The sequence below is a fragment of the Rhinichthys klamathensis genome, unplaced genomic scaffold, assembly GCF_029890125.1.
Source record: "Rhinichthys klamathensis goyatoka isolate OS25496 unplaced genomic scaffold, OSU_Roscu_1.1 h1tg000491l_1, whole genome shotgun sequence".
NCBI lineage: Eukaryota > Metazoa > Chordata > Actinopteri > Cypriniformes > Leuciscidae > Rhinichthys > Rhinichthys klamathensis.
The window spans coordinates 835,929-860,146 of record NW_026606977.1 but is presented as its reverse complement, the minus strand read 5'-3'; the positions used below and the strand labels follow the sequence as shown (position 1 = coordinate 860,146).

Here is a 24,218-nt window from a genome sequence, read left to right as displayed (position 1 = left end):
AGCATGTGTGTGTATTTATATATATAAAATAATCATACACAATGCACCCACATATATTATGTTTTATTTTGGATGTGATTAATCACGATTAATCATTTGACAGCCCTAAAATAAATATAAATATTTGTACTGTAATTCACTTTATTTTCAGTGGAGATTATTACTGTAATATAGTATTTCTTAAAAATGTTTATATTTTTGTACACAGTTTCTTTTTCTTTTTTCAAATTAGCATGATGGCTGTATGAATACTTTTAAAAAGATTTTACATTTTTTGGTAATAATAAAAAAAAAAAAAAACTTAATTGCCATGTCAAATTTGGGTATAGGGAGAGTGGAGGTGAAATATGGCCCGGGCATGTGAGATTCACCATAAAGGTCTAATGAAATGATCAAAAAAATAGTCAATACTTATTTAAATATGTGTGTTAGTTTATAAGCTCTGCCCACCTCACAGACTTCATTCTCAGGTACACCGCGCAGGATAGCGTAAAATTCCAGGTGTTCCCGTCCTGTCAGCAGATCATTGATGGCGTCAAATTGAGGGCAGTAGCCCATGTTCTGATGTACTTCATCTATTTCCCTGAGAATACTGAGACAAGAAAAAGCAGCGTCATCAAAAACAAGCAACCACAGAAGTGTATATATAGACTAAGCTGTAATGAGGAAGTAGCATCTGTTCTCATCACTACATTATTTGAATGTCTACCTTTTTCCAGCTAAGAATGCTTCTCCTTTGGTGACCACAGAGTCTCCGGTCAGCATTTTAAAAGTACTGGTCTTTCCGGCTCCGTTGACACCAAGCAGACCAAAACACTGAAAGTAGAACAAAACAGACGTCAGTTTGTGGTCGTACAGTTGCTGTGAAGAAGAGTGGCTTGTTCGGATGAGGCTGATCATGAGGCATCTGTCATGGATTACCTCTCCTGGAGGAATTCCCACACATAGACGATCGACAGCGGGCTTCTGTTTCCGCTTGTACACCTGGAAAAGAAAAGGATGACAGATTGATGAGGGCACCATTTATTATACATAATTTGAAGTACTAAAATTGATGTCTGTGATCATCAGCTGAGGTTTTCTGCTGACCTTAGTAAGTTGTCGGAGTTCAAGAATGTCTCCTTGTTTAGCTCCATTCATGATCCTCTGCCTCTCTCTGGCCACATCTTCATCTTCCTCTCCAATCGGACTCAACTTAGCACTTAGAGACCTACAGAAAATGGACAAACCATCACTTTAGATCTTCTAAAATAATAAACTATGTTCAACCATAATTTCATTAGCAATTCATGAAAATGCAATTTGTTTCTTTCGGAATATCAAGTTGTGATGATGCTTACTTGGGTTCAAAGAAGAAACGATACTGGATAAGGACTGTTATGATGAAGAAGACCGCTCCTTCCACAGCCATAGCAAAAAGATTCTTGCCTACCATGTCCCATTCCAGTGGAGAACGGAAACGGTTCTCACCTAATGCAAGGAAAGAGAGCATTCAGCATCTATAACAATTACCCTTGCAGTAGTTACAGTTAAAGGTGCAGCAAGCGATTTCTGAGAAACGCTGTTTAAAGTGGATCGGACCGAGCAGCACGACACACTTGTAGCCAATCAGCAGTAGGGGGCGTATCCAATCATGATGGGGGAGGAGAGAGAGTGAGCAAGAGGGAGATTTAAACTGAAGAAAGACTGTAGAAAGAGAGATGGCTGAGAGACATTACAAAAGAGAAAAGGTCAGAGGAATAGAACTGGACAAAGAAGGGTTATGATTAGGCAAGAGCCGCAGAGGTTGCGTTGTTTCTGCTCCCTACACGAGTAACGTTTGTTTCACAGAACCAATATATGGTGTTGTTGTAATGTTAGCTATAGTAACAGGACAGTTTTGAGTGTCATTGTTTGTCTGGAGCTGGTGTTCTGTTGGCAACTAACAACCAACTCTTGCTTGTAGATACTCTTGTGTTCTGTATGTTCATTTTTTGCTCTTCCTTGTCGTTTGTTTGTCAACTTCCTTCGCTTAAGCTATGATTTTCCTTCGCTTAAGCTATGATAAAGAGACATCCACTCTTGCGTTTGTGAATTTTGGGGGCGGAGCAATGAAGGGAGGGGTGTGTTTGTTTGGATTGATTTAAAAATCAACAGTGTTTCTCAGAAATCGCTTACATCTTTAATACACAGACCAGAGAACTGTCATTCATCAAGTTTATGAGGTCAGACTATAAACTTCATTGATCTAATTCTCGTAATCTGTCTGCAAAAATTTGAAATTTAAAGTGGAGCAAGCTAATCTTACCAAATCTCTCCATAGCGTCAGCCATGGCCTGATTCTTCACCATGTCGATGAGACCTCGACCCAGGCAGAAGTGCGGGAAGATGAGCAAAACGTTCTTCAGGATGTCGTTAATGCCACCAATCTCCTGCAGAAGAGAATGAGAGGCATCAGAATTACTTGTGCTTGTGAATTACCCCTCAACAACACACATAGCTGGACTGCATTAGGATGAAACCAAAAAAGTAATTTCTCACATGGTTTCCAAATAACTCCATGACAAATGTGGAGACGCTCCCATTGATCCCAATGAGAATGTTGACGCTAGTGAGAACCACATAAGCAGTGCTGGGGATTTTGAAGAGGAAAGAAGCCGGGTACATGAGAGGAGTGATGGACCATCTGAGGAGAGACAAGAATAATGATTTATCATCAGGGAAAATGCTTTGCACATTGGCAGTGTATTCTGACCCCATGTCAGGCACTAATCAGAGACAGATTTTTACAAAAACACCACTCACATACCTAAGTGTACATTATAATGTTTTATTTTTCTATCCCCCCCCCCCCCCCCCATGTTCTCCAAAAAAGTACCTAAATTAACTTTTTTTATTATTCTTTCACATTTTCATTACATTTATTTCTTTTTTGAAATTTTAAGTTTATAATCTGTTTTTTCCTTTTTTTATTTCACATTTTTTACTAAAAACATACTTTATAATTTTTAATAAATTTCTATGAGAATGTAGTTCATACATAGTCTAGTTTTTCTGTTTCTATTTATGGTATATTATCAGTATACCTATAAGTTTTCGCCTTATTGAGGTAATTAAACTAGCTTCAAATGAATGTCTTTATCTGTCTTACCCATATAGAAGCAAAAGAAGAGCAAGAACAGGCAAGTTGGTGGCGGAGACGTAGGCTTTTTGTTGGAAGCACACAAAGATCAGGATCACCAGAGTAGCAGGAACGACATAATTGCACTATAACAGAAAGCAGACAAAAATAAGATTAGAGATTTTGGGTCAGCAGCCAAGTAGGTGAGTGCATTAAGGGATATGAAAGCAAAACCAGACACTCACCATATCCCAAAGAAAGTTGGCCAGCCAATAGAGGTATGGCTGAACTCCGCTGATAAACTGCATATGCTTGGCCTTATTCACTCGTTCCTGAATAAGAAAGACAACAAAGCTGGCGGGAACGAAGGACATGGCGAAGATCACACAAATGGAAACCAGCACGTCCACTGAGGTGGTCATCCTGTAATGGCATAAATCAGAGTTGAGAGATTAGAAAAACATGATCGTCCTTAAGAAATGTTATTAAATGTAATCAATGTTTCAATGCTTACAGGGCCACTTGAGAAAGCTGTTCTTTGGTCAGATTGAGGGGATGGTTGAACGCAGTGATGCCAAACTGACGGGGGTCTTTGCCAGGTGGTAAGTTGGCACGCAAGATGCCATTGTTCATTACATTGAGGAATGATCCAATACTGTGCCAGCCCTTGTTATTGAACCATATCTGAAAATAGTAACGAAACCCCAATAAAGATCACTCCAAGTAGACTTTAAATATAAAATAGATTGTCTTTAATGGGTTTAAAATAGCAGTCGTCCAGCTGTCACTCACCTTGACATTATTCTTAGTGTCCAGCCCATTAATGAAGGCAGACAGGCTTTTCAAGAAACGGTCGGCAGCTGATCCGGAGTTCTAAAAGAGTAGGATAAGAATACTTCACGCACTATTCCTAAAAGATGTTTGATTCATATCGTAAGAATGAGCTTTTTGGTTTACCTTGCCCAGTTGGAAGATCTCCCTGACTCTAGAGATGGCATCATCGATCTCCTCCGCAGGAGGAAGTATCTGAGTGCTTCTAGCGCCCAATGAATATCCTCCATACCTGAATTCGTTCACCCAGATCTTGTTCTTTAAGCTTTAAAAGAAACCATTTGTTTACCCATTGAATGGCAGTATTGAACTATTTCATGTAGATACAAAATCAGCCCATACCTTTTCCCAATGATCTGTGCGTAAGTCTTCACTAGATAGTCTGAGATGTTTCGTCCTGTCAGGTTCTGGAGAGTCTCAGTTTCACTGATCTTAATCTGAGGAGGTGGCAGTCCACCAGCACCGGCAGGGCATTCTGGGAGCATCTTCTTTTTGCCATTACAGCTGCACTCACAAGCAGGCGATGGGTTGTCCATGGTCCAGTTCGTCATTGTGAAAATGTCCATCAGGCTTTCTGCCACTTCTGGTGTAGACCATTCCTCATCGCCCATTGTACAGGGAGCCTCACTAAAACCATGGGAGAAGACAGGCTTAGTTTTTTCCAGAATTAAAAAAATATATATTAACAGTTGCAAGAAAATCTTGGTGTTTCATATACTCGAAGTTACTTACAGAATTGGTTCTCCTTCCATGCATCGTGTTCCAAAACCAGGATCATCTAATAAGGCGTTGAGTAATTTTTGTGTGCTTATATCATGTGGAGCATCATCACTATAACAAAGAATGACCGTATTTAATCTAAATGGTTTCCTGCAAGCATTTTAAATTTATGTTGAATGACACATGTTGTCCTTACATACCTGATGAACGTGATTTGTTCTTCATACATCCAGGGATTAAGAGCCAGGCTGGGATATTTTCCAAATGGTGGTACAATAAGACTGAATACAAGAGCGATGCACACAAACACAGCGGGAAGAACAATCTGCAAAGAGAATCAAAGTGAGTTGATCAAAACAGAACTTTACTGACATGGGCTCTATGATCTTCTTTTGGGAATCATAGAAACCATTGACACCAATAGTCTCTATGATCTACTTAAGCTTATGTTGTTTTTGGGAAACGCAGCCCAGGTTTAGTTTTTAATTATATTTCCCATTCTTACCTGTGCAAAAAAGCCTTTCCTTGAGCGACGAGCAAAAAGAAATCTCTTCCATAATAAGGCCACAAACTGCTGCCTCTTTAAACTCCAGCCTTTCACCTGATATGATCCTTTTCCATCAGTCACGCTGAAATAGTCTGTCTCTTTGGATTCTGGTGATCAAATATATCAACAGGAGTTGGCGACAACACATTAAAAACCAAGAATATTAAGAAGACATGAGTCTGTCTCTAATTAAATGATATAAAGTATACATTTTAGGGCTTTAAAGTTTACCTGGATCACCATAAGATTCGGTGCAGTCAAAGTCATCGTCTTCGGTCAGGGGTTTGAGGCAGCTCTGGTGGTCACCGCCAAATGCATGTTGTCTATGTCTGCGCACTGGCACAGTTCCATCTAACAAAATTATAAATACAAGATGAGATCTTAACTGGCTTTTTTTCTTTCTACTGTTTATTCAGTTTTCTAGAGAACTAAAAATTTACCAGAGATGATTTCTGCGTCAACTCCACTGTCCTCTGCCACTTTAAGGAAAATCTATACAAAAATAGAAAGATCATTAAGAACTTGCATAATCACAGCTAACATCCTAAAGATTTTTGTTGACAGATAAAACACAAGACAAGCTACTCTGTACCTCTTCAAGTGTAGTATCTGAGACACCATAGCTTGAAATTCCAAGGTCAGCGAGCCGATCATCCAGGTCATGGAAGAGTTCAACAAAAGCACCATCTTTGGCAGACTCATACGGCAACACATATGTGATCTCATGACCGAGGTCTTCCACCATGCGGGCCGCGGGAACATACTTCAGGATTAGACTGGAGACGAGGGCCACATCAACAGGAACGACAGAAGATTCGGGCCATGTAGTTCCTGCAGAACATAGTAAAAACTTTAGTGAAGATACAGTTAGAATATGATGAAATCAACAGTTACCCATCATTTTAAAGTTTGAGGTCAGGTGTAGCCTTACCAATCGCTGTGGCAGCTTCGCTCTCTTGGTCGCTACCAAGACCAGCATCTGAACTGCTGACCGATGCATTGTCTTCCTAGAAAACCAATAAAACAGCAGTGTTTAGCTATTAGTTTCCAAACAAATCAACGTGTTCACTGATTTGTCTTTTATTTTTGCGACCTGAAGTGTACTTACTTTCTTAACGAAAGACACTGTGCTGCTCGAGTTCCTGCAAGAACTGAGAGAAGGTTCAGAGTTTTTCTTCACCAAGGTAAGATAGTATCCGGTTCCCAGTTGAGTCTTCAGAAACAGCGAGGAACCCACACAACAAAGCTTTCCATGGGAAATGATGGCAATACGATCACCCAGAATGTCTGCTTCATCCATATGATGGGTAGAAAGAAGGATAGTGCGACCTGAAAAAAAAAAAAAACCCACAGTCTTCTATGATTAATCAATGAGAGCTGGTGGTATTTTCTTTATATATATAAATACAAAATGGAGTCATGTCCAAATGCATAGGGTGGTTACCAGCACGGTACTTCAGAAGAAGGTCCCAGATGCCTCTACGAGCGTATGGATCCACACCGGCGGTAGGCTCGTCCAGAATGACAACCTTTGACCCTCCAACAAAAGCAAGGGCTACCGAGAGTTTCCTCTGCATACCACCTGAAGAACACACAAATTTTAAGTTTGCAACAAATCAAACAAGCAACATATCAAAATTTCAAAGGTCATAATGCCACACACCTGACAATTGGCTGGATCTGGATTTGCGTTTGTGTGGAAGGCCAGTATCGGTCAGGATCTGCTCCGTCTCAGCCTTCACTTCCTCCTCAGACAGACCCTTCAGACGGGCATAGAACCAGATGTGCTCTTCTACTGTCAACCTGAAATACCCCAGGCCAAGCAAGAGTGGATTATCATCCACAGAACTGAACTATGCAACCTTGACATCAACTAATATGTGACTTTTTTCGAATTATTTTCCTTATAGGTGTGATAAAGGCACTTGCATGCTGAAGAGGACGTTGTGTTGTGGACACACTCCGAGGCTCCGCCTGATAGAACTCAGCTCTGAGCGGATGTCTTTGCCCATGATATACGCAGTGCCAGAGGTGGGAGGGAAAAGCCCAGTTAGGATAGACCTAAAAACATTGAAGGTAAATTGAAGGGTTAGATATTATAACCAAAAGGTAAAATAACACTTTTCTATTTGAATATATTTTAAAATGTAATTTATTCCTGATTTGGTGCTCAAGAAAAATGTCTTATTATTATCAATATTGAAAACAATTTGTGTTGTTTAATATTTTTGTGGAAACCGTGATACTTTTTTACAGGATTTTTTGAAGAATAGACAGTTAAGAACAACAGCATTTTTTTTTTTTTTAAATTTATAAATATATTTACTGCCACTTTTGAGCAATTTAATGCATCCTTGCTGAAAAAAACGATTCATTTCTTTTAAAAATGAACGTTACTGACCTCAACATTTTGAACTGTAGTCTATTTAACTTTTAATAGTAAGCTCCTCGTTGACAGTAATAATATTTTATACTAATTTCAGAATGTGAACTTACATGGTGGTAGTTTTTCCAGCTCCATTGTGACCTAGAAAGGAGGTTATCTGCCCCTCATAGAAGCCAAGTGTCAAGCCATCGACCGCTAGCTTTTTTCCGTGACGGTAGACCTTCACAAGATTCTCAATGTAAACTCCCAGTTCAAGGTGAGTGGGTTCCTCTTCAATGCAAACGGCTTAAAAAAAAAACACAAAACACAATTAGTCCATTTTGTTACTCTTTTTAGTGAAGAATATGTCTAATGAACAAATTATAATGTACAGTATGAAAATGTTATATTTATTTTACCATTTAAACTATGATTATGTCTAGTATGTTTTATCTTCTTTTTTTTTTTGTTGACAAAATTAAATAGATTTTTAATATTTATGAGTAATCATTCATAACATGAAACTTCTCATCAGTTTCTCATTTTGGCCAGAATTCTAAAAAACGTTGGTAACACTTTACAATAAGGGTGCACTAATAAGCATTAATTCATGCTTAACTAATGCACAGATAATACTGAATTAATGTATTACTAATGATTATCTAAGATATTCATTAATGATTGCCTCATTAGCAACTAATGAAGAGTCTGTCTGGTTAATATATTAGTTCATATATGAATTGTTATTAATTAAATATGTATTTGTGGATTAATTCCATAATCACTTATTTTATTAACTAATAGTGTTCATTAATTTGTTAATTACCACAATGAGCCTAATATGCATTAATGCATTATTAATTACAGCATTTGTAGTGTGTCAATTACTACAATTACTAGATGATGAGTTAATAATGATGTGCCTCAACAAGTAAAGTCACAACATAATGATTGTTAGCTAATGATTAATTAATCATTAATGACCATCACTAGAGTTTATAAAAGCTGTTTATTAAACACTGGTTTCCAAAAACATTGTAGTAATTGACACACTACTAATGCTGTAATTAATAATGTATTAATGCATATTAGTTTACCTGTGTTATCTGGAAGTTTAAATATAAGGCTTTGGCTCATTGTGGTAATTAACAAATTAATTAACACTATTAGTTAATAAAATAAGGTATTATGGAATTAATACACACTTACATATTTAATTAATAACAATTCATATATGAACTAATATATTAACCAGACAGACTCTTCATTAGTTGCTAATGAGGCAATCATTAATGAATAGCTTAGATAATCATTAGTAATACATTAATTCAGTATTATCTGTGCATTAGTTAAGCATGAATTAATGCTTATTAGTGCAGCCTTATTGTAAAGTGTTACCAAGACGTTTGTGATCAAAAAGGTTTCTTACCCCCAGAATTGCCCTTCTTTCCATGAATTGCAGTATTGTTTGTGTTTTTCTCTCCAAACCAGTAAGATTTAGTGAAGGGGAAGTACCACGGCCTGGGAATGCCATACTGCCCTGGGAACACGGTCTCAATGTACCAGGTCATGACCCCATACACGAATGCATCAAAGTACATGAGGATGAGGCAGGTGGTGAGGTTGTATTTGTCGTCTTCCAATGGGCTGGAGAAGAGGTTATTCCATTGGATGCCCACACCCTGCTCCTCAAACAGTGCAAAATACTCACAGCCAAACCCAAACGCCACTGGAGACAGTAAGCTCTGTGGAGACAACCAAATTGGACGTAAGTAGTGTTCTGTTTTTTTTCCCTCCTGAAGTCCACTTAAATGTTTAGTCAAGGTTTCTTGCACCAAAATAACTAATTTAGTTTTACAGTATCATTTTCCACCCTCCATAATGCAGTTAAATTATATGGGTCTGTTAGTCTGGCTTTGCAAAAATCTGACTGGTATGATTTCTGTCGGATTAAATTGTTTACATTATTTTTTTTTAAATATGGTTTTAGTTCGAATGAAATCAAACTGTTAAAGAGGCCATATTATGCCCATTTACAAAGTCTTGATTTTGTTTTTTGGGGTCTACTTTCTAGAATAGGTTTTCATGCTTGAATGTATAAAACACATTACTTATAGCATATTTTCCTTTGTAGTCTGTCAGTTCCTGTCTCTATGAAGCCCCTCCTTCTGAAAAGAGCAATGTGCTCTGATTGGTCGGCTGGACCAGTGTGTCCTACAGTAAGTCACTTCTAAGTTACTAATTACAAGTAACCAGATAACCATGCAGGATCAAACCACCCTGGAACAACCCGGGGTTAAGTGGCTTGATCAAAGTAATCTCAGTAACTCTTCACTGCTTGCTCACCTCTAACTGAACTCTTGTATATGTGTCCCAGATCTTTAATCTATCACTGCTATTTAACTAGTTTAAACAGGAACACCCCAGTGTAGATTCCCTGTAATCTAGTGTTAGCCTACAATGGGTTTAAAGTGCAATTTTACAGTTAAGATATTTTCATTGCTCATGTAAGTCATTTTAGATAAGGGAATCAGTATAAATGTGTTTCCTTATGCAATATACTGTACAATAACGTAATGCACTTAGCCCAGCACAGCAACAACCAATGACGCTAAACACACACACACATTTGTAATTGTAATGTTTAGCTATTTTCCATAGGTGGTCGCAAAACTCACAGCGATGACTTTGGCGGTGAAGCCCACGTAGTCCTGCCAAGCCACGCACAGCACATAAGGCAGGTAGAGGGTAAAGTAGATAATGCCACCGCAGGCCGCTGCCAGGTTGGCACGTGCGAACGCAGTACTGATCAGGAAACACTGCATGATGGTTACCACAGCGAATGACCCGAGGAAGAGAAAGACTACACCAGGGTCACTGTAGGGCAGGAGATTTCCCATCTGAAAAGGTCAAAGAAATCAGGTTGAGTATCTCTAGACTGAGTGGTTTGAACGTTTGTCACTGTATTTTGATGAAAATTTCCGAAAGAATTGTACATAATGAATTAGTCATAATAATAACTGTGCTATTTTAGTATTATTTATATGCTATTATAGTATTTATTATTATTAATAATTATTATTATTATTTAGTCATGTTATTGTTAACTCCAATGCTAAATTATGGAAAATAGCAAATATATATAATAATAAATATTATTAAAAAATAAAAATATTCCGATCAAATAATACAAAGGGATGATAGAAATATAATGTAATAGTAAAATTGTCTATAGTTTGAGCACTCTTAACATAAGTTTATTTGTTACCATTATTTTAAGGTGACGTAGTTACATGTTACTACATGTACTTACTATTACAAGTTGCTAACCCTACACCAAACCCTAACCCTAATGTTGAACTCTATGGTAAGTGCATGTAGTTAATTAATATTACTCAGTACTTATTTGAGTAAGTACAATGTAACTAAGTCACCAAAATGAATTGTGTAACCAGAGATCTTAAGACAAGTGAGATGTAAATTCAAACTCAGAGGGAATGTGGTCCTCAGATTTTTAAACCAAGTTGATTTTGAATGCAATACCCCACAAAATGCTAAGGTTAAACTTTACTTTGATGGTCCACTTAAAAAATTACAACTACATGCCAACCAACTCTCATTAGAGTATTAGTAGACTTTAGGTTATGGTTAGGTGTTAGGGTTCAGGTTAGTAGAATATGTTGACACGTACGTAGTTTTAAAGTTACTTCTAGTCAGTAGAATGTCTGTTTGATAGCATCAAAATAAAGTGTTAGCAGATATTATTAAGCAGACTGTGTTCTAATACTCTAATGACAGTTAGTTGACATGTAGTTGCAAAATTACTTATAGTTAGTAGAATGTCTAAAGTGGACCATCGAAATAAAGTGTTACCAAATCTAAATAACCTTTGATAATTTAATTAAGTTTTTTTGGTAACACTTTACTTGAAGGGGTGTGCATAAGACTAACATGACACCTTCATAATCATGACATGACACATGTTATGAATATGAAGGAAGTTTTATGCATGTTTGTGACAACTGTCATTAAGTGTCATTCGCTCAATTATGACATTTTTAATGCAAATATGACATTGTTTGAGATGTCGTTGTTATGACACCTTGACATAAACCAATACATCATAACCTGTCAGTGTCTTTGTCATGACAACTTGACATTACTAAGACAACACAACCTGTCATAAACATGACATAGCAGATTAATTATCAAACTTAAGAAACCACTTGGCTTTATTGGTTAACATTACATTAAACTGTCAGGTGGTTGGTTTTGACATTGGCTGTCATGAAGCCATTATAACTGTTTAATGACAAATTCAATTTGTACCACTGTTGAGGTCACGAAAAATATTCATGACACAGTTATAATGGCCTTATGACAGCCAATGTCAAAACCAACCACATGACAGTTTAACTTAATTTAATGTCAAGTTGTCATGACAAAGACACTGACAGGTTATGATGTTATGGTTTATGTCAAGGTGTCATAACAAAGACATCTTAAACAATGTCATATTTGCATTCAAAATGTCATTATTGAGCAAAAGACACTTAATGACAGTTGTCATAAACATGCATAAACCCTACTTCATATTCATGACATATGTCATGTCATGGTTATGAAGGTGTCATGTCAGTCTTATGTACACCCCTTAAAGTTAAGTGTTACCGTTTTTTTTGTAGGGGAAAAGTATGCTTCTCAAAAAGGAAATAAGATCTGCTGATGTCTTTTTAGTACCTTGAGTAGAAGAACCAGCAGGCCTGCACTGACGAGAAGAGGGATGAGGCTGCTAATAAACCAGCTGAACCACAGGATTCCGTTGTCTAGTCCCATAATCCTCATGGTCTCTTTGAGTCGGGCCTCTTTCTCGTAGACGACGCCTTTAATGATGATGGCCACCGAATACATCCAGGCCAGAGTCATGAAGAGAGGCATGGAGCGGCTCATAATGCGAAGGAAACTATGAGAAATGAGAAGAATTTACAATAATTGTTCCTGCTGTTATATAACATACTGAAAGACAAGCAAAAAGGAGTCAGGACAAGCATGCCAGACTAGCGCTTTGGGTTTTAGAAAAGCACATTATAAAATGTATTATTATGCCATTTTTTTCTGCAGGGGAAGTAGTTTAAAGATGATCCTTGATCATTTTGTCATCTCTGTAATTCATCTAGGTTTATGTCCGGTGCAGTGGAATACTTACATATCATCTACATAACATGGATAAGGCATCTGCTGGATATAAACACCAGTCTTCTCTTTGGTCCCAGTAACTGCTCTGATGATGCTGTGTTCAACTACATCCTGAAGGTAAGAAAATCCTCCCCAAATATACCGCATATCCTCAAAAGGATCAGCCCTGGGACCAGGATCCCAATACCTGCCAACAAAAAAACACAATAAGCATCTGATTTCATAGCAGGCAAACTCAATAAAATGGAAATTTCCATCACTGGACAACTGAGAAAAGCAAACCTACCCATCTTTAATCTTGTTTGTGCGTTCCACGTTGTCGATATCCATGCGGATCTTGTAATTGACGTGTGGTGGAAGTTCCAAGGTGTTGTGCTGTACGTCCAGGAACACAATTCCTGCCCAGAACTTTCTGTTATCCAGGAGACTCATGGACTCATTCACCAGTTTCTCCTCTGTGCTCACAGGTTCAAGTTTATCCAGGTTTACACACTGTAAAAAAACACCATCATTTAGTCACAACGTGACTTTCTCTGTCTAGTGATAGTCAATTGATTTTATTTGACCATATTAGACTGTAAACATGCTGTGGTATGCGGTTTAATCAATAACTTACATAACTGATCTAAAATAATCTATTTGACCTGTAATAATCTTTGGCTTGTTGTTGTATTACTGTAAAAGGGAACTTTTGACCCATTAAAAATGGCGATGGCTAGGGAACAATGTCTTTAGCCTAAAACAAAGTTGATTTTCACTTCCTTTTTATCTTTCAAATCTCCCTTTGTCAAACTAACAGAAGTCAGATTGCTGAAATAGACATTAAAACCCCAAAAACCCACAAAATTCATGCAACAGGTCATCCAAGCACGTTTCGCATGTGCCTTTCTCCCAAAAAACTCGAAATCCAGCTGGTTGATACATGCGTGTACTATTTAACTGATGATAGGTTGTTGACGTGTTTAATCTGAAAGTATGTATGTGGGAGACAGATGGATTATGAGATAGAAAGGATGTGTGTGGGAGGAGAAAAGAAAGGAAAAGGTAGTATGAAAGAGAGCTGTTCTGACCTCCATGAAACGGGATATGCTCATAATGGCCTGGTCCGTCTCATTGAAGACATCCCGCCACGTAAATGCCGTCCCATGGGGACGCGTGTCCTCGGAGTGCTTATACAAGAAGCTGATAACATCCTCCACGTTCCACTGAGTCCCAGCCAACTGGGCACTAAAGAAACTAGCAGTGGCGTTGTTTCGAAGAAGCGTCTGTGTTTGGAAGAACAAAAAGATGGACGTTGACGTTAGCTTCGATATCAGTAATATTGACTAGTTCTAGTCCTGCACCGCAACCACCAGCCACATAGGGGCAGTAATGAGAGTAAGACATAACATACCCGCATCAGATCCATTTCTTCACTGTTCTCCATGAAGTTCCAAAACTTCGGTCTGGCTTCTTCCCACATTCCTCCTAAATCTCGTAGAATTCCGAGCTCCTGAAATGTCTTATTGACCTGGGAGAGAATAAGGAAGTTGCTTCAATTGCACTGCGGATTCATGCATGCATCATGCACGTGTTTTTTTTTTTTCAATATGGTTACCTCATGAATGATCTTCTGGGTTGCAGGGCTATGTGGTGTATAGAGGATCTTTCCCATCAGAAGAGGTTTCAATGCCCTCCAGATCATCCGAGAGATGGGACTGGCTTCCATGTTCCTCATCAAGTTGTTACAGTATGGAGCTAGAAACACAATGCATGAGAATATGCATTAAAGGACAATTTAGCATCCGTTTACTGCATACTCTCTATCATATTGTATACTGCTAGTACGTTATTTCCAATGCAGTGCATGCTGTTTATGAAAAAGCATGTTAATTGCTGTTGTAGGTCAGGGTTGTTATTGTTCACTAAAACTATATAAAATAGTTTTTGTTCATTGAAATAATACTTAAATAAAGCAGAATCTAAATATTAGATGAAAAACATAAACTTAAACAAACATTAGTAGCCAAAAAAATAGTACTGAAATCGCTAGAAATAAAAAAAAAGCTAAATATAAACATAATAACAACGACACAACAAAATCACTAAAACTATCATTCAAATGAAAATATAAAAGCTAATCCAAAGTATTAATGATTACTATAATATTATATTAATAATACTAAAAAAGAAACAGTCGTAGGTTTGACGTACTGGTGGTATTGTCGTAGACTGAAACCGGTTCGTCATCACTGTCGTTGTGGCTGCCGAACAGCGCCTGGAAATTGCTGTCCTCGTACCAGTTGAGGGATTTAATCTTGAGGCCGCCTCCTTCCGGGTGTCCACACACAATACGGGACACAGCCTTGTACATCAGACTCGGAGAGCCGGTAGCGTTTTCGGTCAGAAACAGGATCTCATTTCGCAGGTCACTCCAGCTCCTCATACTGGCCAGCTGAAAGAATGATGAATGTTACAATTTTAACCGAGTCAAGAAGTCTGATTGATTTGTAATCACACAACAAATTTACTTAGTGGTTTTCATTAGTTTGTTAAACAGGCTTGTCGTTTTCTATATTAAGTTGGTGTGTTTTTAATCAATTAGTTGACCCAAAATTGAAAAATTCTGTCATCATTCTATTACCCTCATGTTGTTCCTAACCCATACGGTTTTATTTAAAGTCTCCCTCGGGTATAAATCAAGGTTTTAATATTGTTTATATGTCTATGTGCTGTTTTTAATATGCTTTAAAGCTCCAGTCCGTAACTTTTTTAAGTTAAAAATAATCCAAAATAATTATATTAAAAAAAACTTATTCTGCCAGTGGTCAAAACTATCTGCTTGCCATAGCTAGTTTCAAAACTGTTAGCTTGTAATAATGATTTTAATTCCAGTGGTACTGGTGGGTTTCCGCTGGAAATTCGAGCATGTCTTTGCGTCATTACGTCACATCTGTACACATAAAGAAGGAGTTTCGGCTAGCCGGCTATACTGCGCGTGACGAGGTGTTTAGATGTATAGGCTTTTCTCGCAGCACTTTACATGATTAAACTTATGGCATCCAGAAAGATCCAAACAACAATCATCAGTGTCAACTGGAGATTCAGCAGTTATAAAACCCAAAAGACTTCGTACTTCGGATCTAAGGTGGCTAGAGAAAGAGAAAGAAACCGTCTCATGCGAACACAAGGATTTAAACATCGGCGGGGCTTTTGAAAAGTGCGTGAACTCCGTGTTTTGAAGGGGTTCAAAACGGAAGAAGAGACGGCTTTTTTCTGCTGAACAAGTAAGACATTTCAATAGTTCAATCGTGTAACAGTACGTTTTCTTAATTCACACAGTATGGAGTTTCCTTTGTTGTGCCTTTCTCGTTTTGCTATTATGGAGAATATGAATTCTGAACTACACAGGTAACCATAAAACACATTAAATTTAACATTAGTCATGCAATCCTGATGTTGTTAACATGAACAATTTGAGAACAAAGTAGGCTATAATTTGCACGGTTGCTGTAAATCGTGTTGATTAAATCTAACGAAGCTTATCATGTCGAATGCTTTTTCCCCATTAGTTGGTCAGAACAAAAATGGATTTTACTTACTTGTTCAGAAGACATTTTCTTATGAAAATTCTTATGTTGGTCAAACTTTCAAAAAGTGAATCTGTGATTCTGTATGACAGTATCCACACAGCGCGGTGACTGACAGCAGCACTCGCCTCAAAGCACTGTGTTCATCCGCGCTGTTTCATGCCGATTTACAACCCACGTAAAGATGATAATTCCGCGAATCACTGCAGTTACAGATTTCGAACAGAGAGATGGCGACAAAGAGGAAAAGATACGGACTGCAGCTTTAAGACAAACCATGTGCAAAGTCATAAGTCAGCACCATTTCTGAGTATTTTCTCCTTAAAACTGCAGTGAACCAAAGACAGTGTCAAAAACGCGGCTTGAATTCGCTGGTGTTTCTGACGTCACAAACTACCTTGTAACCAATCACGTCAACGAGCGGATCTCTGAGCTGGTGTGAGTGAGTGGAGGCGGGGCTAATTTGCATATTCAATGAACCGCGTATACTAAATGAGGCAAGGGTGTAGAGTTACATTCAAGATATTTTAAGGCATGAATATTTTTTTTCTAGGAATGTCATTTTGCTGATCAAATATTAGTTTTAAGGGATAAAATGATTGAAACAGGCGGACTTTAAGAACAAATGGATTCATGTTGAAGAATGACTAGTCACTCTATCCTATGCAGTTTCAAGCATCAAAAGCACTATAAAAGTAGTTAATTCAACACTATATCCAACTGAAGCCATATGATAGCAATTTAATCAATTGGTGTATGTAAATGGTTGCGACCAGATCACTGAGACTGACACTGGAGAATCGGTTCAATCCGATTCATGAATTTATCATTCAGACATCATTTTTTGTGATTTGAATCAAATAATTACTGAAAATATTCAATTCAAAAGAGTGATTAGTTCACAAACCCATGAAATCCTTGGAACATAGTGCACAAGTCGTTTGAACTACTATCATGCAGTTCAATGCGTTTTTTGTGTCCTTTTTAGAGAGCGAAAGCTCCAGTTTCTAGTCATTGTAATTGAAAAGAGCCTAAAAGAGCGACTGCTTTTGTGTTTCCTCGAAGGAAGTTATACGGGTTTGGAACAACATGAGCGTGAGTAAATAATAAAAGAATTTTCATTTTGGGAGAACTATCCCTTTAACAGTACATCGAAGAGAAATTTGACAAGCATTACAAGGAATAATGTTAGTGTTTCATTATTTACGCCAGTGCAGGCCATGTTTGCAAAATCCTTAACAGCTACCGTCATTGTCTAACTCCTGTTTGTATGTTTAACCAAGAATCCTGAATCCAGAGAGCAGATGCCCCAAGGGCCTGTCAAATTGAACACAACTAGCATTAGACAAATAAACCCTCCCATGAAAAGCTGGTTCTGCTTTTTCAAGACACAAAGGATTGTCCAACATAACATAGAAATCTAACACAAATGCATGTCTAAACTGGGAGGTTTGCTTTTGGAGGGTGGCTGACAAGAAGAGAAATGTTATTCTGTACTGGTCAAGATATTTCACGTTCAAGCAAACCTAAGAGGAAACTTTCATTTTTATTACCGGTATAAGACTTACGAAAAAGTCTCCAGTGTCCCCATTTAATCTCATTGCTGTCTAAGAGAAGCAACTGAGACATTAAAGAAATCTCATTAGTGATTTTTCTATGTTCGGATAAGCACACTACACTTACTATTTCTGTAGTATATAGCCTGTATACTGTGCACATAATGCGTACATTTAATAAAAAATTGTAGGCAGTATATATTGAATAATATGCAGTAAACAGTAGGATAGTTCCACTGAGTAGAGAATTGTGTCTCCTGGTCATTCATTTTAAACCAGGTGTGGTGCACGGCATAAAGCTTTGCTTGTTGAAACCACGTGACCCTTACGGATCTGACTCAGCAAGCATGCAAGTCACTTGCTGCTATTTTAGTGTAAAAGTGCCAAGAGAATGGAGGGCGGAGAGTGCAACAGATGTCCTACCGCAAAAACACTCTCACAGAGGGAGGGAGGGAGGGATAATGTCCCCTCATGTCCCTTCTAAAACAAAGGTGTACAGAGAAAACTCCTAAATAACTGCACTGCAACAGCAAAAAAAATATTTTAAATCAATATATATCATTTGAAACAAATTAATTATAATGTGGAAAACTTTCAAGGTTTGCATATGCCTAATGTATTGTTTTTGCACTTTAATCAGCATTCATCCAGTCTCATACCAACACAGTAAAAGGTAACTGGAATTCACCATCCGTCTCAAACATGAGGGTGAGCCAGATTAGAGCAATGGCTTGAGTTTAATGTTCCATTCAGTGAGATTTGTAGCCAAAGGTTTCCCTTTCAGTTAAGCAGAGAACAGAGAGGCTTTTGTATGGGCAAACAGGTCATGAACGCCCATCTCTCTGTGTAAAGCAAACGTCTTTATTGCAGTCTTTAGATACTGACTGCTGAGTAGATTGTGTGACTCTCTCTCTCTGGATGCTTGTTCAGCTGTGCTTGGTTGTATATCTGTCCAGCTGGGAGCTGAAACAACTTTCTCTTCGTCCCACTGTGCACCACTACAGCTGGCGAACGAGACACTACCGAACTCATCGACACATGCAGGCCCAATGTGACACCTTTACTCCTGCGTCACAGGCCCAGCAGTTGTCCTCGCCATTAAATGTCACTTTCACTCTCATGGGACGGTTGAGAGCCTTACTGGGTTAGGTTTGTTTGAATTATGATAAACAACTCTCATTTGCAGTTGATGGACAGTTCACAGAACAGCTCAGGATTGGTTTACCTTGCCTGTAGTGATGAACTCATAAGCTTTAATGCTTAATAAATAATATGAGATCTACCTCCACAGCCAGTGATCCCAGGCTCTCCAGAAGTTTGTCGGTGGCTTTGGAAACTTGCCGGACATCAGTGGCATTAGTCCTTATGTCAGACTGGTATAAGGAAGAGAAAAAAATATTATTGTAATAAGTTAATACAGTTATTGAAAAATAATAGTGTGTATATATATATATATATATATAATCTAATGTAAAATTTACATTTTTATATATATATATATGTTCATTTTTAGACTTTGATCGCATAAAGTTAAAATAAATCAAATGGAATGTCTAAAATACATATATATTTACATAGTTAAAAGTAAAAAAAAAAATATATACATATATTTATTTTGTAACTGTGTTCTTGCGCTATATTTACATTAGCTTTACATTAGACAACTATGCAAATATTAATACAATATTATAATATACATAAACCTGAAGAAAAAAGTCAGACAATACTGTAACTGAACTCAATCAGTGTCAATCAGTTTATATGGGTGTTAAATCAAATCTAGTCGCTCATGTTAGTGCTGACTCATTCTTGAGGCATCTAATTTGCATGACTGAAAATGATCAAAGAACCATAAATATTACGCATGATCACATTAATTCCATGCGTTCTATATGCCAACAACCAGCGAAATCAAACTAACATGACCCATTAATCTGGTTTTCCACAATCCCAAGAACGTTGAGTCAAAATCATCTTTCATTGACCGGCGTGATCTATGAGTCAACCCGACATCTTGACATTTTTTTGAAATCTTAGAAAGAAGCAGAACAGAGAAACTGAAGCTGTCATTACGTGTTGTAACTTCCAGCCGTGGCTTCAGGCTCTATATTAAGGTAGGTGTGTAGGGCAACAGGCAGCGACATGCATCCTCCCACGCTCTTCATAACCCGCTAACTCTTTCAATCTTTTCCCCTTTCTCTCTTTTAGCTGACTGTTGAGTTGTTTGTGTCTTGACACAATGCACGCCAATGATAAAGTCGCCTGGTTTTGTTTTTAACACCACTATCAACAGCAGTGGAGGAGGAGAGGACACTATTCCCCCGGTTTGGAAGATAAGATGATGACCTCTGTCACCCTAAGACACACGGTGGGGGTACCTTATTAAGCAACAGTTTAATTTACACCCTTTGCTAACAATAAAGCAACACCATCTGGACACCCCTCAAACATTAACATGGTTTAGAGATGGTGTCAGATGGTAGAGTGATAATATTTTGCATAAAGACAATGTAGTCTGTTTTAGGACCTTTTTTGCACTGTGACATATTGTTGATAATTCAAAATCAAAAAGCATTCAGAGCTTTCAGATGATTGTCACAACTGTAAAACAATATTATTTTCATATTTTTGACCCCCCCCCCCCCCCCCCCACCAAAAAAAAAATACATAAACAGAATTGTAATATTTAAGTAAATACATTAACTAATTAATTGCACTGAAATAATAAAATGTGAATGTTTTCATGGTTTTCTTTTGATTTTTGTGTGGAGTTTTATTATTCTGCAACACTACAATAATGTCCCATTCGTTAACATTATAATTAATGCATTAGCTAACATTAACCAACAAAATATATATATATATATATATATATATATATATATATATATATATATATATATATTTACCCAGGGAATATATATTTTTTACAGCATTTATTTATCTTTGTTAATGTTAGATAACAGTACATTAACTAATGTTGACAGATACAACTTTTATTTTTAAAATAAAAATTAACAACATTAAAAAAACATTAACAAAACATTAACAAAAACATTAACAAGTGCTGTAGAAGTATTGTTCATTTTAAAGTTTTACCAATAGGTTTTTATTAGAATATGATAATTGTAATATTTACAATGGTACTGTTTGATTACCATATTTCATATTCCATAGAAATGTAATAAAGTACTTCAGAGAATACCATGGTTATATCAAAGTTCTTCCATTGAATATTTTAGGATAATGCCATGATTAAAAAAAACAAAAACAAAAAACACAAATCAAATCAGTTCATTTTGATTCACTGTATGTTTCTTACCCTAAGAGGTTTGAGAAAATCCAGGTTGGACTTGAAGTGTCTCTCGGCCTGGTCTAGCCAGCTTTTTGGAGACCTGCAGATGATGTCCTGGGTGAATCTCGCCACCCCTTTGTCTGGGATGGTCACAAAGTCCTCAAGTGTGGTGGAGCTGCACATATCTCTCAGATGGACGCCAAAACCTTTGATCAGCACCTAAAACACGAAGAGCATCGGTGATAACCGGTAAGGTTGAGGGCAGATAAGAAGGTGCTCATGTGATCCGTGAGGGGGTTTGGAGATCGACGGGACAGAACTGTTCATATGACCTATGAGTTTATTATCAGGTGAGGGACATTATACTTAGACTAGATGCCTTGAATACACATTCTGAGGGTACATTAGGGTAAAACTAGGCTGCCTATGGTCATTTATGAGGACTGTAGATTGTTTAATGCCCTGAGGGCATGTCACACCGCTAACAGCTGTTGATTTACAAAAAAAATTGAGATGCATGCTGGTTTCCTCTCTTTAACTGATTCCCAGGGGCAGTTTAGCAGCATGTGTGGTGTAAACTATCAAAATGGACCTAGAAACAATGACCATGCCCCTACATACTGTATGCACTGTAATTACTGTACAGCAGATGTGACGTTCGGGTCTTTGTTTTAGCTTGAGCATGGAAGAAATGGGTGATATTGGGTCATCTTATGGTCACCATTGTTTTTCCCCCCCCTTCAAAATAATGCTTTTCGATGCTCACCTTTTCAAGATTCACATCAGCTTCCAGAATATTCTTCACATAATTCTGGGGAAAGGAGGCATTTTGCCGGAGGAACGTTGAGAGGGTCTCGTTTTCACGCAGGAAGTCCTTCAGCTTGAAACCTAAGGACAAATATGCCACTTTAGTGTGTGTATGTTAAGGAATGCTTTACAAAACCAACATACAATGGCTGTAGTTATAGGTTTTTCAGCAATTTGACCAGATTTTCAATTTGAGCAGATCCGCCCTTCTATTTTAGGATTAATTATTTTGGAAACGCACCCCACTTTCCATCAATTTACATCACATTCTTAAAAAAACCTCAAACTTTTGTTCTGAGTACATGCGCTCACTTGCTGAAACTTAGCGCTGTTCCTTCAGGTGTCGAGCCTTTGAGAGTCTTAACAACACACTCATGTGCTCTCCTTAAATTTCATTCCTCTTTCAAAGTTCAAGTACATGTCGGAGCAGGCCAGCAAGTGCAGTTCACATGGGCGTGGAAAGAAACGTTGACTGATTCATCGCGTGATTCCACAAACAACACACGGGGAGTCTAGTTGCCTAAATGTTCTGGAATCTACAAAAGGGGATGAAGTGGCCCACACAAAAAGTACGTTTTTACATTATCTGATGGAAGTGATGAGTCCCAAACAAAGCCCTATTCTTGATGGAAACACTTCAAGTCTGTACATTTGGGGATCGCAAACGGTAGACTCCTCCAATCCATTCGCATAAAGCCATACCTAATGTGTTTGGGTAAAGTTTAGTCATTCACACCTAGCTAACAACTATCTGCGAGAACCCTCGCCCAGAGCAGCCCAACTGTCTCCATGTCTTCCTTCTGTGCTGTTCATGGAAACAAAGGCTGGAAGTGTGTCCATTGCAAGGGAGGGGCGAAACCCCCAGGAGGTGGCAGATTCCTAAACCATTCATTCGCTTCCACACTAATCAGTCTTTTGAAAAGAGGGTTAAGGGGGTAGAAATAGGGGAGCGCAATGGGGTCTGAAAAGACATGTGAACGGACCTTCTGTAAAGTCATGGCTGATTACATCTGTAAGGCCTTTTTAGATAGGACAGGTATAGGCAAGCTCAAAATGAGAAAGTCTTAAAGAGTCTAAACGAGGTGAAATCGGGATAAATTACATGTTGAAATCAGGATACTTGGTTTATGTAATGCAGGGCTTTCCAAAACCCTTAATCCAATTCTTAGACAGTTGTAATTTATGTATGAAATTCACACTACCATTCAAATGTTCAGGTTGGTAAGACCTTTTTTTCTGTTTTTGAAAGAAGTCTCACCAATGCTGCGTTTATTTGATAAAAAAAAAAAAACGGTAATATTGTGAACTATTATTACAACTTAAAATAACAGTGAGCCTCTGTTTTTTATTTTAATAGATGTAAATATAACTTATTTCTGTAATGCAGTTGAATTTTCAGCATCATTACTCCAGTCTTCAGTGTCAAATGATCCTTCAGAAATTATCTGCTGATCGAGAAACATTTCTTATTTTATTATCAGTTGATTTTTTTTTGCTGCTTAATTTTTTTTAAAGTCATTAATTATATATTTTTTTCAGGATTATTTGATGAATAGAAAGTTCAAATGAACAGCATTTATTTGAAATAGAGATCTTTTGTAACATTATGAACATCTTTACTGTCTCTTTTTTAACAATTGAATGCATCCTTTCTAAATAAAAGTATACATTTTTTGCAAAAACAACTAAGTTTTTTTGTTTTGTTTTTGCAGGAAGTGCGCAAACCGTTTAAGTGCTATCAGGACAGGTAGGTGAATACGAAGTCATACGCTCAACTAAACCCTCAATATCCAAATAATATCCAATATCCAAATAGAACACCATTACATTATTAATTTGGCCATTTCAATGATTGGCGTCATTTTTTAAGCCTGAATGTTTTTAATGAACATTATAACCCATTATGTGGCTAATTGTAAAGCAGCTTTTTAAAGCTCTTTGTGAATCCAGCATTAAATGATCTAGGTGTGAATGAGTTTAAGCTTTAACTATAACCTAAACCCAATGAACTCAACTCTTTCATGTCTATTGTCATTAGTTGAAATCAAAAGAGGAGAATAAAGACAGAAATGAATGAGATCGCAGCATGCGGATGCCGCGATAAGCCTCACAATGACTGGATGGCGAGTTCAAAGCATTCCTATTGTCAGGCATGACAGCCTGAGACACAATAATGAAACTTTAATTTGAACAGGTGGGCTGACGTGCCTCTTTTTCTTTAAGACTCTTCTA

General features: G+C 37.6%; 1 protein-coding gene and 3 long non-coding RNA genes across 5 annotated transcripts in view; 3 read left to right on the top strand and 1 right to left on the bottom strand.

Annotated features, from left to right (window-relative positions):
* Positions 1-24,218, bottom strand: part of abca1b (ATP-binding cassette, sub-family A (ABC1), member 1B) — a 40,640-nt gene that overhangs the window by 5,670 nt on the left and 10,752 nt on the right. For both annotated transcript variants that reach the window (XM_056237657.1, XM_056237658.1), the window contains 37 exons: positions 21,946-22,067; positions 21,207-21,398; positions 19,168-19,257; positions 14,953-15,193; positions 14,357-14,496; positions 14,153-14,269; positions 13,830-14,024; positions 13,046-13,251; positions 12,770-12,946; positions 12,304-12,526; positions 10,242-10,463; positions 8,993-9,308; positions 7,695-7,869; positions 7,128-7,259; positions 6,862-7,001; positions 6,643-6,780; positions 6,307-6,527; positions 6,130-6,205; positions 5,791-6,029; positions 5,639-5,690; positions 5,430-5,549; positions 5,157-5,305; positions 4,852-4,976; positions 4,664-4,762; positions 4,274-4,558; positions 4,058-4,196; positions 3,893-3,973; positions 3,615-3,784; positions 3,346-3,523; positions 3,131-3,246; positions 2,521-2,665; positions 2,288-2,411; positions 1,341-1,470; positions 1,090-1,210; positions 922-984; positions 710-816; positions 451-592 (listed from right to left, as the gene is read on the bottom strand). In XM_056237657.1, coding sequence (XP_056093632.1) covers positions 451-592; positions 710-816; positions 922-984; positions 1,090-1,210; positions 1,341-1,470; positions 2,288-2,411; positions 2,521-2,665; positions 3,131-3,246; positions 3,346-3,523; positions 3,615-3,784; positions 3,893-3,973; positions 4,058-4,196; positions 4,274-4,558; positions 4,664-4,762; positions 4,852-4,976; positions 5,157-5,305; positions 5,430-5,549; positions 5,639-5,690; positions 5,791-6,029; positions 6,130-6,205; positions 6,307-6,527; positions 6,643-6,780; positions 6,862-7,001; positions 7,128-7,259; positions 7,695-7,869; positions 8,993-9,308; positions 10,242-10,463; positions 12,304-12,526; positions 12,770-12,946; positions 13,046-13,251; positions 13,830-14,024; positions 14,153-14,269; positions 14,357-14,496; positions 14,953-15,193; positions 19,168-19,257; positions 21,207-21,398; positions 21,946-22,067 — 5,708 coding nt within the window. The remainder of the gene's footprint in view (positions 1-450; positions 593-709; positions 817-921; positions 985-1,089; positions 1,211-1,340; positions 1,471-2,287; positions 2,412-2,520; positions 2,666-3,130; positions 3,247-3,345; positions 3,524-3,614; positions 3,785-3,892; positions 3,974-4,057; positions 4,197-4,273; positions 4,559-4,663; positions 4,763-4,851; positions 4,977-5,156; positions 5,306-5,429; positions 5,550-5,638; positions 5,691-5,790; positions 6,030-6,129; positions 6,206-6,306; positions 6,528-6,642; positions 6,781-6,861; positions 7,002-7,127; positions 7,260-7,694; positions 7,870-8,992; positions 9,309-10,241; positions 10,464-12,303; positions 12,527-12,769; positions 12,947-13,045; positions 13,252-13,829; positions 14,025-14,152; positions 14,270-14,356; positions 14,497-14,952; positions 15,194-19,167; positions 19,258-21,206; positions 21,399-21,945; positions 22,068-24,218) is intronic.
* Positions 3,232-9,144, top strand: LOC130072519 (uncharacterized). Its single transcript, XR_008804130.1, has 5 exons — positions 3,232-3,702; positions 4,885-4,993; positions 7,109-7,274; positions 7,682-7,840; positions 9,055-9,144. It is a non-coding gene; the product is annotated as an uncharacterized LOC130072519 (long non-coding RNA).
* Positions 12,785-19,838, top strand: LOC130072520 (uncharacterized). The gene is made up of 5 exons (XR_008804131.1): positions 12,785-12,876; positions 14,383-14,488; positions 17,317-17,423; positions 18,889-19,294; positions 19,791-19,838. It is a non-coding gene; the product is annotated as an uncharacterized LOC130072520 (long non-coding RNA).
* On the top strand, positions 19,856-21,334 carry LOC130072522 (uncharacterized). Its single transcript, XR_008804132.1, has 3 exons — positions 19,856-19,998; positions 20,093-20,258; positions 21,213-21,334. It is a non-coding gene; the product is annotated as an uncharacterized LOC130072522 (long non-coding RNA).